A 17,716-nucleotide genomic window follows, 5' to 3' on the forward strand; every position below is an offset into this window, starting at 1 on the left:
AGTTGACGTGTGAATGCCTTTGGGGCAGCGGGAGTAATCAGTTTAGTTGGACATATGGGCACTCACACACACACACACATTCGAGTGTAAGCATGTAAATTCCTTCTAAATGTGTCCTGAGCCTGAGTTTGTGTGTGTATGGCAGTGAGTTGTGCTTGGCGGCGCTTAACTGTGAGCAAATTGCGAAAATGAAGCTAAATTGGTATATCCATCTATGCCTCACAGTAGGCACGTACAAGCTGGAATGTGGCAACAACCTGGGGAAATTATATAATTACAAATATATGCACGCCGGGTGATATGCTCACAAGCACACATACACATGTAAGGATGTGAATACCCAGTCACGTGTTTGTGCATAAAGAATTCGTCTTTCATTTTGCTGTTGTTGTTGTTGTATTATATTTACATTTGTACGTGCGGCAGCTTATAATTCATTTCGTACGCCATTGAAAGTGTCTAATTAATTGATTGCCATTATCCATAATGCCGTTGAGCGTATGACTGCGTGAGAGAGTTACACACACGAATGCACACACATATACATTACAAGTGCGATTCATTAATGCAGTTGGCATTTTTATATATAATATATATTTATATATATATGTATATTAGGGTGTCCGTTATTTGCCAAATTGTTTGTTTTTTTGCCACCACAACCACGCAACACCCTTTTAAGTTTCAAATTTTGCCCTAAAAAAAGGATGCAACGTAAACAAGCTCTTTTTCAATTTAAACCGTGACTAACTCATTTTACTGTTCCCATACATTTTACATGCACATTTTTTACCTTTTGCAATAAATTTTATAAAATAAATAATTAAATCGACAATAGAAAATTTCGTTCTACAAAAAAGGTCTGAATAATTTTTTTCATAACAATGCTCCTTTAAACAGTAGACCATGTCGCATGAGCAACACAGAATTTATTAGGCATTTGTATGAATGCTCAGTTTATTGAAAAAAGTATTACAAGTTTTTTTGTAGAGTGATATTTATTTTATATTAGAATATTATATATTCAAAATTGTGGGTTTACTTTTTTAATGCAAAATATTAGAAACAAAGGAAATCTGAATCAAGCAACAAGAAAAAACGATAACTTCGGTTGCACCAAAGCTGGAATACCCTTCACATATAAGGAAGTTTCTATACAAGAACTTTATTTTGATAGATCAGTTTGCATGATAGCTATATATTATAGTTGTCCGATATAGGAAATAAAAATATTGTATTGTTGTTTAAATAATTTAGTGAAGATATCTCGTCAAAAACAAAAGGTTCCCATACAAGGACTTGATTCTGCTCGTTCGGCGTGTATGGCAGCTATATGCTATAGAGAACCGATATCGGCCATTCTGAATAGTTCGCGTATATACAGACAGGCAGATACTGTGTATCCAAGGGACATGGCTAAATCGTCTCAGCTCATCATGCTGATCATTTAAGTATGTATTTTATAGGGTCTAATAAAGAGCTTGTTTACGATGGTTTCTATTTTAGAGTAAAAGCTGAAACTTCTGTGGGTTTTGCAAAACAAAGCAACTTGGAAAATAACGAACATTTTAATATATGTACATATATATTTTTATATGTGTATAATTTAAACCACATTTTATTGCGTATAAAAACGTATTTCTTGTTGTAATTTAATTTACAGTGATGTATAAATGCAACGCATTTGTTGGCTTGATTGTAAACGTATTGAATTTTAACGGAAATTTAAATGTGTATCATTTATATTCATTGGCAGCTTTGATTTTTTGAATATTTGTTATCAATTAGATAAAATCCGTTACTTTGTACAATATGTTAAAAAATCATTACTGGAATGCGTTTTGTGGTTTGAATGGATTATATAACTACATTGAAATGAACTTCGTAATTTACTTTTGCTGGGTGAGAGGTGAGACCGAGGCATCAGCAAAATGGGAATGAATGAATGGTGGTCAAATTCTTTTCGACTACTTACCGCCCAAAAGAAATCTGCATTTTACAAATCGATAGAGATAATACGATAAGTATAGGAAAAAGAAATTGTAGAATTAAAGTCCTTTGACACAAAACCCGTTGCATAAAACTAATGATAAAACAATCAGTGAACCAAGTATTTGCAAAATGAATGGCTTCGTCTACCTTTGAAGATATGGTTTGAAAAACTCTATTTTTTTTGCATTTCTAATACAGACATAACTAGAAACATGCCGCATAAAGGATTTGTTCGAAAGTATTACGTGACATCAAGCCACAAACCTGGCACCGCGCTGACTATTTGAATCATTCAGTTAGCTTTTAATGCGTTTTCCCAGAAGTAGTGTTATTTTTTAATTTTGACAAAACTGTAAAAGATATTCCAATTAACTAAATTGTTGCTGACTCACAAAGCGCTATGTTTAGCCACGAACTTTTTAAGCATAACTTTTTTCAGAGCTTTTATAGTCTCTTTCAGCTTAAAACGTGATCAAAAATTCACTTTTTTAAATCGCTGCCATTTTATCATATTTGCAAATATTCAAAAGAGCTTGTGTGTAGTCATAACTGGGGTTACAGATATTAAGTTAAAAATTTTGCTTTTGGTTTCAAGGTTTTGAAGCTGAAATCTATTGTTGATAAGTTGACTAAGTCGCACCGGCAGTGGTGCATTCAAGCATGCTCAAAGTCAGAGTTTTAAAAAAGGTATCGTTTCTTTTTCTATATTCAAGTTTAACAATTATCATGTATCCATTTTTTGCAATCAAGGTATAAACCTCCTTAAGAAACATTTATTTTTAGAGTTGTTACATTTATAAGTTATAGTTTTCACAGAATAAGCATAGATGATTTCAAATCTAAAAACTAATAGAAATGGTATTGATTATGCCATTCCACCAATAAAAGTCGCTATTAAGATGAAATTTTATTTTTACAAATCTTTGAACGGATTGAAAAATAACTATCAAATATCATCTGTAAACTGCATCAATAAATCCCCCAAGTTAGATGTCATAAAATAAGCTACACAAGAGAAATAGCTCTGGTTACATTGGTCAGATTGTCGTTATGTAGATCAACTTAATTTATTTTCCGCATTTCTTTTTCAAATTAAAGTTTGAACTGGTGAAATTTCGTTTGATTTCGTTTTAGCAAAGGTTATTAGCAGAGATATCTGAGAGATTCGAAATGTTGATGCATTACATGAGAAGTTCTAATTATTGACACCATATGTACAAGTGTGCTCCACGATAAAAAGAGTTCTTCTACAGTTTAGAAGTTTACTCGAATAAGACAAATTGGCCTAGTTGATTTCGTATTACTATTTAGCTCTATTGAACCGGACAGAAATGTTAGGTTAGGTTATGCCGTAGGAATCGACAATATATACCCAAAAGGTTTACCTAAATTAACAGCGCAAGCCCAATGGTAATCTTAGAAGTTATTCGAATATACTCATTTAAAAATGTGTAAATAAAAATACCTGTGCCGTAATTAATTAACTATTTGATACTGTTTCCCCTCCTGTAACTATGTGAATGATCCTTTTCACTGTTATTTTCAATCCTCGCCAGTTTAACACTAACCAAAGTGCTCAATTAGCCTTTAATTGCGCTAACTTTTATGTCGTATCGAAGCGTTTAATCCTCTTCTAATAATCAATTATCTTCGTATTTGTGGATGTATAATTTATTGTTATTTGCAGTAAATATAATAAAAGTCTAGCGAATTCATATCGCGTTCGTCTGAAAGGTCTGCACATTGTCTATTTACTATGTTTTCATCATTTATTTTAAAAGCGCTAACAACTACAGCACAACTACACACTCATTCAAGCAACTATGTAATGTGGCTGGGTGGTGAAAAGCAATTTAGTCTGGTCATTGGCTTCCACAGCTTTTTGTTGGCAGTCAGCAGATTTCACTTGACGTCGCCTGCCGGTCTCCAATCGCTTGGAAATGAAATCGATTTCAAAGCGCTTAACACAAGCAACAAAATACATATGCACACATAACACACGCATATTTTATGACACGCATACATGTGTATATAATCGTATATGAATGTGAGTGTGTGTGCGTAAAGTATTGTAAAACCGTGCGAGAGCTTTAAAATTGCGGTCGCCGAATTAAGCTACCTTGGTGAGTGGAGAGGAGAAGAAGGAGGACATTTTCAACGCCCAAAACAAACCCAATTACAGTTATGCTGAGCGTAACAATGGTATAACAGAGCGTGTGGCAATGTGTAAACGGTTTTTTGACTGCCTCTTTAGGTATGAGTGTGCGAATGCGTGAGTGTATAAATTGAAAACGATTTTATGTCACTCATACGCAGTGTATGTCCCTCAAGCAGTCATTGAACGTGCACACGCTCATACTTTCTTTTATGCGATTAACCGCACTATTTCAATTTATAGCATAAACATACATACATTTACATGTGTGTGTGTGCGTGTGTATGAATAAAACTTGAGCGCCGTTGGCAACATTGTTTGAGCACTATCAGCGGCCATTGTAAGTGGTGGCATTTTTACACATTACCACCATAACTGGCTATATTGTAATTGAGTTGAAAATGAGTGTCAATAACTGTTAAAGAGTATAGGTGAAAAAAAAACAACAATAAAAATATTAAATATATACACTTCAACTGATTGTCGATAAAAAGCGGTGAAACATTGATGTGATTGTGCCAGAGAAAAATCAATTTGGAGGTGTTAAAAATAACACGCCTGAAGCGTGCGTATTGCTTGTTGCAGAAGCTCAAAAGTAATCGAATTTTTTCAACAGTTGAAGTTTTAAATTTTATAATTTTTTTTGTTAAGTTAGTCCGAAATTATGACCGATGATGGAACTCTGCTTTGTGAGGGAATAAGTGACGTAAGTGGACACGCGTTTTTGAGTACACATACATATATGCATGTACATACATACTTGTATGTGCACGGGTATAAATGTGTAAAGCAGCTATTTACTCAAAAGTGATTTATGTAAATCGATAAGCTACCGTTTGAGCACCTTATTTTCGCACACTATACATTGTTTATGCGGTCAATGCAAATAAGGCGTGAAAACTTTTTAGCTAACTTATTCCAGGATGGTAATCCACTCAGTTTTAAAGTAAATTTTCGAATGATTTCCTTAAGCATTAAAATAAATTTTGAGTCAAAAACCGCCAGATTCGGTAATTTTTATATAAATGTAAAGAGTTTAAACCAAAAATAGATTTCTTCTTGTTCAAAAGAAATTTTAACTCAAAATTTACTTTAAAACTGAGTGGGCCGCCTCTAGATGTTAAACATTTTCAAAACCACAAATTTTCTTTTTTATTATCTTAAGATTTTACCGTCAGGCGAAGCAAAAAAAAAAATTATTTTCGCTCCACCCTAGTATTTATGTAGTTAATTGAATGAATTTTAAATGCTGAAGTATGCCTATTTTACTGAGACAAATAAGGGTATTACACATTAAAAATAATTTTTAAAATACTTTTTTTTTTATTAATATTTTAGAAGATTTTTAATTATTCTTTATTTTTGCATATTTTCTTAAAATCTTCCTTTAATTTTCTTCTTAATTTCTTAAGTATTCATCAAACAAAAAAAAAAAACACTCCGAACAACTTTTCCTACAGAGCATTACTGAAATACAAAACCACATTAATGCACATCAGTTTATGTGCCTTGGTAAGTGTGTTACCCAACTGCTAAACGTTACCTTAGTCGCCTGCTTACCTGCCATTTAACATAGCAGACGCTGTGATTGCTGTTTGTTTGTTCAATATTACTTTTGCGGTTGTTGGTTTTGTTGTTCATCCTATTGAAGGATATTTTCTTTTGTAATCATGTCGCTTTTGTTATTCCATACATACAAACATATTTTCTTATGAATGCCGGTGGAGGATGCGGCAAAGCATGTTTATCTGCAAAATTAATCCAATCTTTCCACCCGGTCCCGCCAAACTCAAACGGCAAAGTGCCGAAATTATAAACGTCCGCTTTGAGTTGGGTTATCCATTAAACCGTTTATTTGTGTCTCAATTGAGAGTGAGCAAATGGGATGAGCGCAGCTGAGCTGATGTCTATACAAATGCCAGCGTAAACAAAACTTTGATTAAATGTGTTTATATAAGCACACACATACGCACAAACATATAACTAACTAACGAGTTATAGCTTAACCACAATACAGGCGACGACGAATATTCGTCGTACTCGGTGACGCCGTCGGACGAAGTTTCGCCGAGTGTTGCCGCCGTGTAAAACACAATACGAACGATTTTCGTCGCAGCTAGAGTGTATTCCGCCAAACATAAACAATCTTAATATTTACCAACGCGGACATTTTCTTCCATTTTTTTTGAAAATTCTTAAGGTTTTTACTGAAAATAACCTTTCCTTGATATAGCTCTATCTCAAAAAACGTCATGGTAGACGAAATTCGCCGCAGTCGCGTATTGTGTAAATCTTCATAGACAATCGTGTGTTCTAATCACAGACGGCGTCGCCGAGTGCGACGAATATTCGTCGTCGTCCATATTGTGTTAAAGCTATAAGCATGGTATTTGTGCAAGCATGAAGAGTTTCAAAAAAATATTTTTAGTATTTATATATTCCGGCTTATCCTCAAATATTTATATATATTTGAACTGTATAATAAACTTCGGTGTTTATTGTTAGCTGCAATAAAAAAAATATATTAAATAACCTTACATTGCCACTTCCGTATGCTTTAATAATAATTAAATACATTTTGTTTTTTAGTTTTGATGTAATAGATTCTATATATTATAGAAAGAACCTTCGTCGTCTGGAGCAACACTGGGTATGCTTTCGATTCACATCGAACTCGAAAAGTAAATATTAACTAAATTTTTAATTATTTATTGAAGTAAGAATAATAACAAATCTAGAACTTGTACAAAATATGCTCTCGCCATATGAGACCAACAAGATATGAGTAAATAAAATCTTAATTTTTAGTATTTATTCGTTTTGATCAACCATTTAATATTTGTTTTCTCTTTTTTTCTCACCGTTTATGTCCCGAAAAACATTTTCCACTCTCTACCCCCTGACCAACCCGGAAGCTGAAGCAATTGGTGGCAAACCTTGTTCTCACTCATGTCGTGCCTGCATAAAAGGACTATAAATATGGAATTAAGGCGTCGTAAAAAGAAGTGCAGGAATAACCCGCTTATCGCGATTACCGGATAGGTTAAAAATATGCAAAGGACGTCACATAAAAAATATTATTCAACTGAGGAAGAATTTTTTGAATACTCTCTGCTTTTCTCTTAAAATTAAATTGCAGATGCAAGTTGTGTTCCTACTTAAAATTGAACAATACGGCTGAAATATCTATTTTCCAGACAAACTACCACGAAACTTTCTGTAGGAGCTTGTTCCCAATTTTTAGCTTTAAATATAGCATTTATGAGCAGTTTGGGTATAGCAAATATTTTTTTATAATCACAAATAAAGAGTTGCAACAAATACCAAAAAATAATTTAAACTTCTTGAAGCAGAAGCCTTAAATGTAAGCTCCAGTATTGAAAGCGGCTTAAATTTCCTCTCTGTCTCCACGGGTAGTGGTATCACCTCCGCCATTTTCATACGATATGGTAAAGCCCTAAGCTCTGTTTTTCATTTATATGTATATTTGAATTTTTATAATGTATATAATATGTACATTCTCCATCTATGTCAACTTATACTAGATGCTTCTGCTATATGCAGACATGTGAGTGTGAGTAAGCAGTGACTAGTAAATATCTGTATTATTTTAATATAGACACAACAGTAAATAAATGTATGCTTATTTGTGCTTATATTGAATACAAATAAGTAAACAAATCCAAAACAAAGGCGGCAGTCTGAAAGTGTAAGTGAAAACAGAAAAGACCAGCTGAATAACAAACAAACCCTTTGTCCAACAAAATTTCGTTTTTGCCAAAAGGTAATTTGCCACTTGACGCGCATTTTGCAAACACACAAACAAACACTTTAAATGCCGAGCACATTAAGAAGGAGCAGGGAGCATTAATTTTGGGTGCCACACATATACACACTTAAATACCCACGTCAGTAAATATGTATATTAAAGCTATGTGCAAATTCGTGAGACGGCATTTGTAGGGGTTGAGGTTAAGAGTACTCAATTGCCTCTGGTCTCATTGTATACTTTTCTTGTATACTCAGCCTGAGATATTATACTTATTACCTTTTTATTTGGATAATGGAAATAAATACTTCTGGTAGGAGAAGCGAAGTACCCGTAAAAGGCTTGAGCTCTTAATTCATTTTATATTTATATGACAGTATTCCAGTTTAAATATGCATAAAATTTGCTCGTTTTCAATTTGACAAAATATAAAAATATATTTCATAAAAAACTTAAGTTTTTATTATACTTAGTGATGTCTTCCATTGCTAGCTCTATTCTACCCGCATAAAATTTTCAAACTCCTCTACTTTACTTCCTATTAGGTTCTTGACATGGCTAAACATTAATAGCTGAATACTAAATGAGACATATTTTGACCTAAGTGTCTTACTAAAACCTTCGAAAAAATCACAATCTCATTTGTCATTCGGTTAAGTTTTTTTCGGACTTGATTAATAAAGAATTTATATAGATTGTGTAAAAAAATGTTCAGAATAACTCACTTCTTATGGTTTTTGTTTTTCTGTCTTAACTGAAGAGAGTTCCTTAATCCTGAACGATAGTGGATATCTCCCTTGTAAAGTAAATACCTCCGAAAGATCAGAACAGTATTGAGAGGTTTTTAGAGCTTCATTGCTTAAGAGCATAGAATTGACCTAAAAAGGCTTTGAAGGTGAAATGACGAAACCTTTAAAGCAGGTTGTTACTTATTTAACTTATGGGTAACTGATTTTATGGTGAATACCTAAACCGGTAGATACGGTACGGTAGGAATATTAAACAAAAATTCCACATATTTTCTGTTAGAAGTGATATTTAGCTCAATTGGTGTAATTTCAGAAATGTAAACAGTTCTTTCTACAGAATGCTTCCAAAAGTTAATAACGTCAAAAACTGAGGGACTAGTACTCCTATATATAGACAAATGAACAAACCGAAGAATATGACTAAATCGACTTAAAAAGACAAAAGCCTAATTTGAAACAAGAACAAGATCGAACTATACGAGTGGTATAGTATAATCGTTAAATCGTTTCCGATAACAACTTTATCGAATAACAAAATCAAATTTTCTTTTTCTTTAAAGCTATACGAACTTTCCAGTGTGTCTGGTAATAAAAATTTCTTAGCAAAATTTAAAATAACTCCCTTCCAAAACATTTCTAAATAAGCCACTGTCCTTATATAAACCGCTATGTATCTAGGTAGTTAGGTTAAGTTCTTAGGCATATTTTCACGCCAAGCGTGTAACTTTTTCGTTTAATTTTCCTTTTTGTTTTTGCTACTTTCATTCTCCAATTTCATATTCAAGCATTGTTTAACGGGACGAGTAGTCTTTAATGGAGAGGACGTATGCATGAACGCATACTTAACACATGTGGTGCATAATTTGTGAATGTGTGGGTGGATGCGTGAAGAGAATACGTGGAAACCATGTCAAGATGTAAAGCAAGCAGAAATATGGATGAAAGGATATTATATTCTTAACCTTTAGTCACACTTGGCTTAATATAATGATGATATATAAATATAAGTGTATATGTACTTCTATGTGTTTTTTAGTTGTTTCATGTTTCGTTGTTATTTTTGTTGTATTTGCAGTGCGTGCGAGAGTTGCTTAAAACAATACACGAGAATTAAAAGTAATAACAACAAGCAGCTAGCAACCACTGGAGAGGCACTTACTCAGCCAAAGCAACAAGATAAAGAAATAGAAAATTATAAAACAACAACTGCAACAGCAAAAAACTAATAATACAAGTCGTTATAACGGAGCAAATGCCAACGTTGACCTCACTGGTGTGACAGACGACGCCTGACGACCGCGACCGCGACCTCCGTTCATCGATACAAACGGGTAATAAACGGGCCTGTATGTGTTTTTGTATGTATGTGGGTGTGAGTGCAAAAATGTTGTGGCATACCAATTCAACCAATTTAACCACTCGTATCTCGCATGCTGCTTTGTAAAGGGATAAGCATCTGTTGACGTTGGAGTGGCAGCCCACAATATTATTGATAGCAAACACGAACAACAACAACAATGCAGAATATTTGCTTATGCAACAAACAACAATAAAATAGCTTATAATTTAAGCTTCACATAACTAACGAGCAAAGTGCTCGTAAATCGGTTGAAAGTGGCGAAGGACAATGGCTGAGCGTCAGCAGCGGGGCGGCGAGTAGCGGACAACAATGTATACAAATAGGTTTAAAATTGGCATTTGAAGCGATAGAAGCGTTTAGATATAGAATAAATAAAGCTTGTTGTGGTTATATGGACGCTTGTAACTGTTGAGTGGCAAATTCAGCGCTTGCCAACTCCAATCACCTTCGATTTCGCTGCTGCCACCTCTCATATTATAAACACTCTACTGCGCTCTTCTAATCTCGCTTACTGGCTTCTTTAACCAGGCGTTAATGCTAAGGTGTGGTTTTATAAATAGGTTAGGAATTGGCTCTATTTCAAATTATATCCAAAGCCAGCCACAAATCTAATCTGAAACAACGAAATCAACCGAATCAATTTGCTGAAAATACACGTAACGCAGTTGAAGTTGAAGAGAGAGAGTAAGCTAGAGGGAGAGATAAAAAATAGGCAATAAATAGAGCGAATTCCGGTCGCCAATCAGCCACGCAGCCAAGCATGCAACCAACCAAAGATCCTAGCCCAGTCATCAAACAGCAAAAACAAAAGAAGCCAAAGCTACCAAATAACTAAATTGAAAGAAATTGTAAAAAACCGAAAGACACAAAAAATACCAAATAAATTGATAAAATCAACCAAAAAATAAGAAAGTATACGCAAAAACTTGAATCCAAGGCAGATAAACCTTTGCAAGGACACAGCACCTCATAATAATACTAGCAGCCTTTTCGCAAACAACAAATACTAGCAACTATCGACTCGCTGACCCAAGAGAACTTGCAACAAGCGCTTGAAAAAACCCCAACAAAAAAATAAATAAAATATAGACACATTCGTATCGCCATCAACATTTTCCTCATCATCCTCGAAACACTTATTGCCCACTTACCGCACTGAAAGTGCGCAATTCATTCGCTACCGCCCTTTCACTTACACTCCTTCAACATCAACCCACGCTGCTTTACGGGCGTACCACCTTCTTGGACTATAAACCAGCTGCTTACTCACAGCTGAGTTAGTAAAAACAACGAACGGAACAATGGAAGATGCTCCATCGCCGCCAAAGAAGAGCACCACACTGTCCGTGGACCGTGCAGCGTTTCTACTGTTGCGTGTTAAGAAAGCATTCAAGAAGAAGCGTCAACAACGCAAAGAGAAACAGTAAGTTCATATAATTTTTGTATATATACACACTTTTATCTTGATACAAATTTATTTATATAATTAGTGGAGGAAAAATGTGTTGCATTTGTATAGTAATAAAATTATTGTTTCAACTTTTTGAAGTATATTTTATGTTTTAAAATAGTAGTCATTGTGGAGCTCCTGAAAATATGCAGTACAAATTTCATAATATAATATAAGGTTGAGTACATAGCAACGCGAAGAACCACAACTAACGGCTTGAAATGTAATATATTTGAAGTACATTGTAGTACTAGTAAGCGCATTAAATATAGCGCATATGTGATGCAGATTCTTTCTTTTAAAATTTGCTTGATCATATTAGGCACCAAGCTACATTAATACCTTAACCTAATTCTTCAAACAACTTCTAATTCTCAAGATCAATGATTGCTCATTTATCTCTAAAGTCTGTTCTGGTTATAAAATATTTGATCCGATTTCAAAAGCTTAAGACGTAAAAGATATTATCAAGCAAGCAAGGAAGGATTAAGTTCTGGTGTAACTGAACATTTTGACGTAATTAAATAGTTTAAAATCAAATTTGTATCTTATTAACTTATTTGTTTTGGTAACAGATTCAATTAGTTTCATAACTATATAACTTTTACTTCCCATCAGCGAAAATTTTAATAAAATCATTTTCAAATAAGATATAATATATCTGACATAAATTTTAATATCATCAATTCCGACCCTCTGGTTGACTTTTTGCACCTAAGCTCAATATAATAAAAATTTAGCCTTTTCGGTTGGTTGTATGTCTATGGACTAAGGGAATTATTGATCCGACTCAACCAATTTTTGGCACACGGGCATATTATTACCATATAAAGATTTGCTCTGAGTTTCTATAATATATCTAAAAAATTGACACGAGCACGTGTATCATGTTTCATTACGATATTTAAATTTTTTACAACTTGCACGGACGGACTTTCTATTACCGTCGGTATATACGCGAAGGAGTCCAACAGTCGTTTTCCCCCAAAGGACAGCTTATTTGTCGAAACCGTCGATAGCGGACCCCTATAGCATATAGCTGCAATACAAACTGATCAATCAAAATCAAGTCAGTCTTTGTATAAAAAATGCTAGAAAAGTCAAGTTTCTACCCATTAAATGTTTTCATTGAACATCGTTTAGAGCCTCAGTAACGAATTATCTCCACTGATGCCATATCCAATTCGCACAAAGGATTGAGTGGTCCATCACATCCACACATTTCTCCGTATAGCCAACAGAAAATTCAAAGTGGAGTTTTAGTCGCAAGACTTCCAAAGAATGCCTTCATATACCTTTATTATTTATCTCTAGAACTCTATGATGTGGAAGATTGTGATAAAGAGGTCATAAATTAATTATCAATCATGTTCTCATACATAATTTAAGAACCACAAACGGTTTGTGAAGAAAGTAGGTTCCTTCAGGAGGATTTTTGCTGAATCGGTAGATATTGAAGATAGTAGAAGAGTGTACTTCAGAGCAGTAAATCCCTTAAACATGTTTTACAGTCGTGGATTTAAAATAAAATATATAAAACTTTGAAAGAGTCGAATATCCGGTGATTTCATATGAGTCAACTATATTTAGTTTCTGAAAAATAAATCTATTTTGTGCATCAGTTCAGAACTGTCTGTGTAAAGACTTTTGATATTTGTTTAATTACGTATGAATTTATTTTCGAAACTTATATCATATTGAACTTTCAGACATATTGTCAAAAGGAATAAGATTTTTGATAATAATTTCGAATTTTTAAGCCATTGTCAAATAATGACTTTTTTGGGTAGGCGCTATATCGTTAGAAATCGGTTCTATCATTACTTGTATTCATCTATAGCCATAATAATTTTGTTTTGGATTTTGGATTTAAAATAAATTTAAGTAGAAAAATCTTCGTACACACCTTTTTTCGGAGATCCTGTTTGAAACTGGCTAACAAGAATCCAAAATTTTCAAAATTGTTCATCGATTGTTAAAGTACATTATATTCTATATACATATGTATATCATATATATAACACCTAAACCAAATTAAATTTTGAAAACTGTAGGATAAAAATGGTCAAAAATATATACATATTTTAGATAATATGCCGGAATTAATTCCTCAAAATTCCGTATTCACCTTATGCATAGAATTTAGATTGAATTTCTTCTTTTCATTGCATATAATTCATTAACAAAACCTTAATGACTGCAGAAAAATTGAGTATAGATTTCGTATTAAAATGATAATTTTTTGATAGCAACCATCCAATTTCCCTGTTTTCCTTCAGTCACATTTTTCTTTCTTAAATAATTAAATTACTTTGCAACTTTGTAAGAATCAACATTGATTTGCCCATTTCAAAGTCTACCCGCCAGTCTGTCTGACTGCTTGTCTTTTTAAGCCCATTCACAGTGCCGTGATTTTTCCACTTCATTGATTTGCTGGCAGTTTGTGTGCCGCTACAGTGTCTTCGGTGTCTTCGCCTATTCGCTTACTTTTCAACTTTGTAACATAGCATATTTATAAGGCTTGCCAACCGCATTTTTCAACCGCTTGTCATCACTGCGCGCAGTGTGAGGAGGAGAAAGAAAATAAGAACGTAAATAATACAAAGAAGTAGGGAGGAAAAATTAAGGCGACAGCAGGAAGCGACAAACAGTTTAAGAAAATGCGATTTTTTAGCTTTTCTCCCTCCTACGGCGCAGCTTATTGTCTGTCTCTATCTCAATTTAACGTGTTATTGTGGTATGGCTTTGCTTCAAGCGGATAAATTTATTTGTCCTTATACACATATCCATACATATTTAATAACAATGTACTTTCGATAAGTCACTTAGTTTTTGATAGTTACACGATAGACCTTTAAATGCAACACTCCTATCAAATTTAGTGATCCATTAATTGTAACCATATATAAGTATAATAATAATATACTGTATATAATGTATCGGGCGTCTGAATGATCTTACTATACTTTCTGCTATAGGTTTCCTTTTCTAAGATTATTTTTTCTTTAAAAAGTCTGCAACATGATTTGTGTCGAGTAAAGAATCTCAACTTATCGGAATTTTATTGTCCTCTTACGGTTTTAATACTAGACGACTTATCTCGGCGTAATCTCAATGAGCGCTGGTCAACAATCAGCACTTGCGCCACAGCAAAACCTTTTGGTCCAGAGTAGAACGCAAGAAGTTCTTCGAGCTATCTTCTCTTAGCAAAATTCATTTAAGTTTAAGTTACAAAGGTTCTAAGCGCCGGATCTAATATTATATAACTTAGCAAAAAATCTGAATTTTTCAAAAAATTCGGGAAAATGTGAACAAACGAAGGTAGTGAAGAACCAAAACTTATATAAAAAGAGAATTGAATAAACAAGACGAGTATAAAGTCAGTAAAAATATTTCACTTTTTGTTCAAGTTCAGGTATATCAGCGTAGTAATTTTATTGGACGTAAGCGAAGATATGATCCAATTTAACTCACTTATGGTTTAGAAGTACCCTATTAAGTAAAGGATTCCTACTATATCGTATGGAGTTTCAGTGTGATAACTCATTAATTTTTCGACCAGAAAAGAGAAGTGATGAGAGAGTATCATTAAACTATATTCATCAAAATTTGACGCGGAAACTTGCTTATGCTATGGAAGTTGGATCACTGCGAGTTTATTTCCATATCGTAGAACAGTATGAACTAAAAGCTTGGTCACGATCTGCCAGAATTATTAAAGTAGTATCATGTTACAAATTTATACACTAACAAACTACTTGTGGTACTCCCATCTATGCTTTACTGGAAGTGGCTAAATATATCAAATTTGTTGATACAAAATATCTATAAAAATCTACCAAATTATAAATAAACATTGTCGACATACATATCTACTAAATTATCGTTTAGTATATTCAATAAAAATGCTTTCTCGGAGAAAAAACAAAAGTAATTGATTTATAAAACTACTATTGTTTCTATTTAAATTTTTAAATATCTGATTTATCGCCAATACAGTCTTTAAAAAATATCGATATGCATTATATTAAATCATCGATTAGTATATTTTCATAAAAACTTCTTTTCCAGAAGTGACAGATTTATCATACCACCCTCGTCAATCATTAATACAAACATGTATAAGTTAAATATTAACGACACAACACAGTTATTATCTGCAGTTAACCTGAATTAAAATCCTTAAAGCTTTTGCCACTTACCTACATACCTATAATAATATTTATTTCAATGTTGTTGATTTTCTTACATTCTCGTAAATTTCAAAATGCAAATTTTTATGATTGTTCGTTTTATTGCTTTCTTATTATTAAACTTTATTAGCAATTCAGAGTTTTCTTTCATCCATCAACATTAAAGCGACAGTAGAAACCACAAACTTCATAAATACACCCACACATACATACATACTCGTATATGCATATCTTTCATCACCGATTTTCACTGGCGGCACTTGGCTGATGTTCTTATTGCCAATCTTGATTTCGCCTTATTGCCAATGGTAATGGTTGCATTACTTTTACTAACTGCTTTTGTTGTTCTTTTGCCATTTGGTTTAGTGAGTGGTGGACTCTGTTGCTGCGTCAATATAATGTCATCAAAATTAATTATGACAAATCGTTGAAAATGGCGATGCAAGTGGGTAAAGCATACGAGCCAGCGTGCACAAAATATAGAATTTATTTACAGTTCTATTTGTACATTTGTATGTGTGTATATTTAGACATTTATGATGTGGCGAAACTTGAGCGCATAGAAAATGATGACTTGAAAAATACCATTATGCTCAGTTATGGCCATTTGAAGTGAGTGACGTAGCGTATTCGATTGGGAAATTTAAACTCAAGTGAAATTCTCTCTAATTTCTGTGATTTAAGTGAGTGCAAAAACATAGAGTTTAATCTCACAAAAATTTTATTTTAAGACATAAGTACAGCGTTGAAATTTCTGAAAGGAAAACTTAAAAATAAACATGATTTTACAAGAAAATTAAATAATGAACTAAATTAATTTCATAAAAAATAAATCGTAAATATTTGCAAACAATTTTTCACACTCTTTTAAGTGTATTCCGAGCATCTTTCGGAAAAACGTAGAAAATTTTGTATTTTGTTTCAGACCATAAACTTGTGATAAATTAACAAAAATGGCTTCTTCCTCGAAAAGTATTTAAAATTTGTCTATCGAAATACGAAAAGGACAAACTAAATGTCTTCAATGATTATTTGACAGAAATACAATATGTTTTTAGTATAAAAACACTCAAAATACTGTTAAAAAGCATTTATTTCGTATGGTGCTTGAAAACAAGTTCCCTAACAGCTACAGTCCTCAATGGATTGCAGAAGATAATGCATTTTCCTGTGTTAGACGCAGCTGATAAATGTATTTATCGCCGTCTAGATGTCCAGATGTTTAACATCTGACCCGTGACCCCACATAAATGTCGGTATATCGATATTATTTTGTAAAAATTATCGGTAACTTGAAATAACATCTAAAATTTTGCAAAAAAAATGTTTTCAACTAAGTGTTAACTATCCGAAGTCAACTTTAAAAACAAATATAAATATTATTACATTTCTACTAAGCTCTTTGGATTTGGCAAACCTATGAGAGCGGCGAATCGAACGAGCTCTGTTACAAATGCAATAAACTGGCATTATCAAATAAAGCTAGAAGAGCATATTCTATTGTATGGGAAAACTAACTAACTTTGATATTATTTCCACAAAAGAACAGGGCTTCAACAGAGATGTGCCGAAGCGAATATAGTTTTGGAAAAATAATTTATTTACATATTTTTGAAAAAATGGAAATTCAACCTTTATGTGGGTGTTGTAGGACTAATTATACCCCTAATTTTATTCAGTTAGCAACGAAGTTTGTAATATGTAAAAGGAAACGTCGGTGACCCTACATATATACTATATAATAAAAAGAGTGATGGGCGGAATTGATGTAGCCATGTTCGTCTGTCTGCTTGTATATGATCGAACTAGTTCCTAAGTTTTTGTGATATCGATATGAAATTTTGCACACATTCTTTTCTCCCCAAGAAGCTGTTCATTTGTCGGAACCGACAAGATATCTTAACAAAATTTGGCATGGGTTATTGTTTAAGACATTAATACATATTTCTCCTAAGAAATCGTTCAAATTGGATGACTATAGCATATAGCTGCCATACAAATTAAACGATCGGAATCAACTCTAGTAAGGAAACTTTGGTATTTGTAAA

At 33.2% G+C, this 17,716-nt stretch overlaps 1 protein-coding gene across 1 annotated transcript in view; it reads left to right on the plus strand.

Annotated features, from left to right (window-relative positions):
- The first annotated feature begins 9,751 nt into the window (after positions 1 to 9,751).
- The window catches only part of wake (wide awake), an 80,464-nt gene continuing 72,499 nt past the window's right edge, over positions 9,752 to 17,716 (plus strand). The window contains exon 1 of the mRNA XM_070105658.1: positions 9,752 to 11,448. Within this exon, the coding sequence (XP_069961759.1) occupies positions 11,327 to 11,448 (122 nt within the window). The 5' untranslated portion in view covers positions 9,752 to 11,326. The remainder of the gene's footprint in view (positions 11,449 to 17,716) is intronic.

Source organism: Bactrocera oleae, chromosome 2 (genome assembly GCF_042242935.1).
Source record: "Bactrocera oleae isolate idBacOlea1 chromosome 2, idBacOlea1, whole genome shotgun sequence".
Taxonomy (NCBI): domain Eukaryota; kingdom Metazoa; phylum Arthropoda; class Insecta; order Diptera; family Tephritidae; genus Bactrocera; species Bactrocera oleae.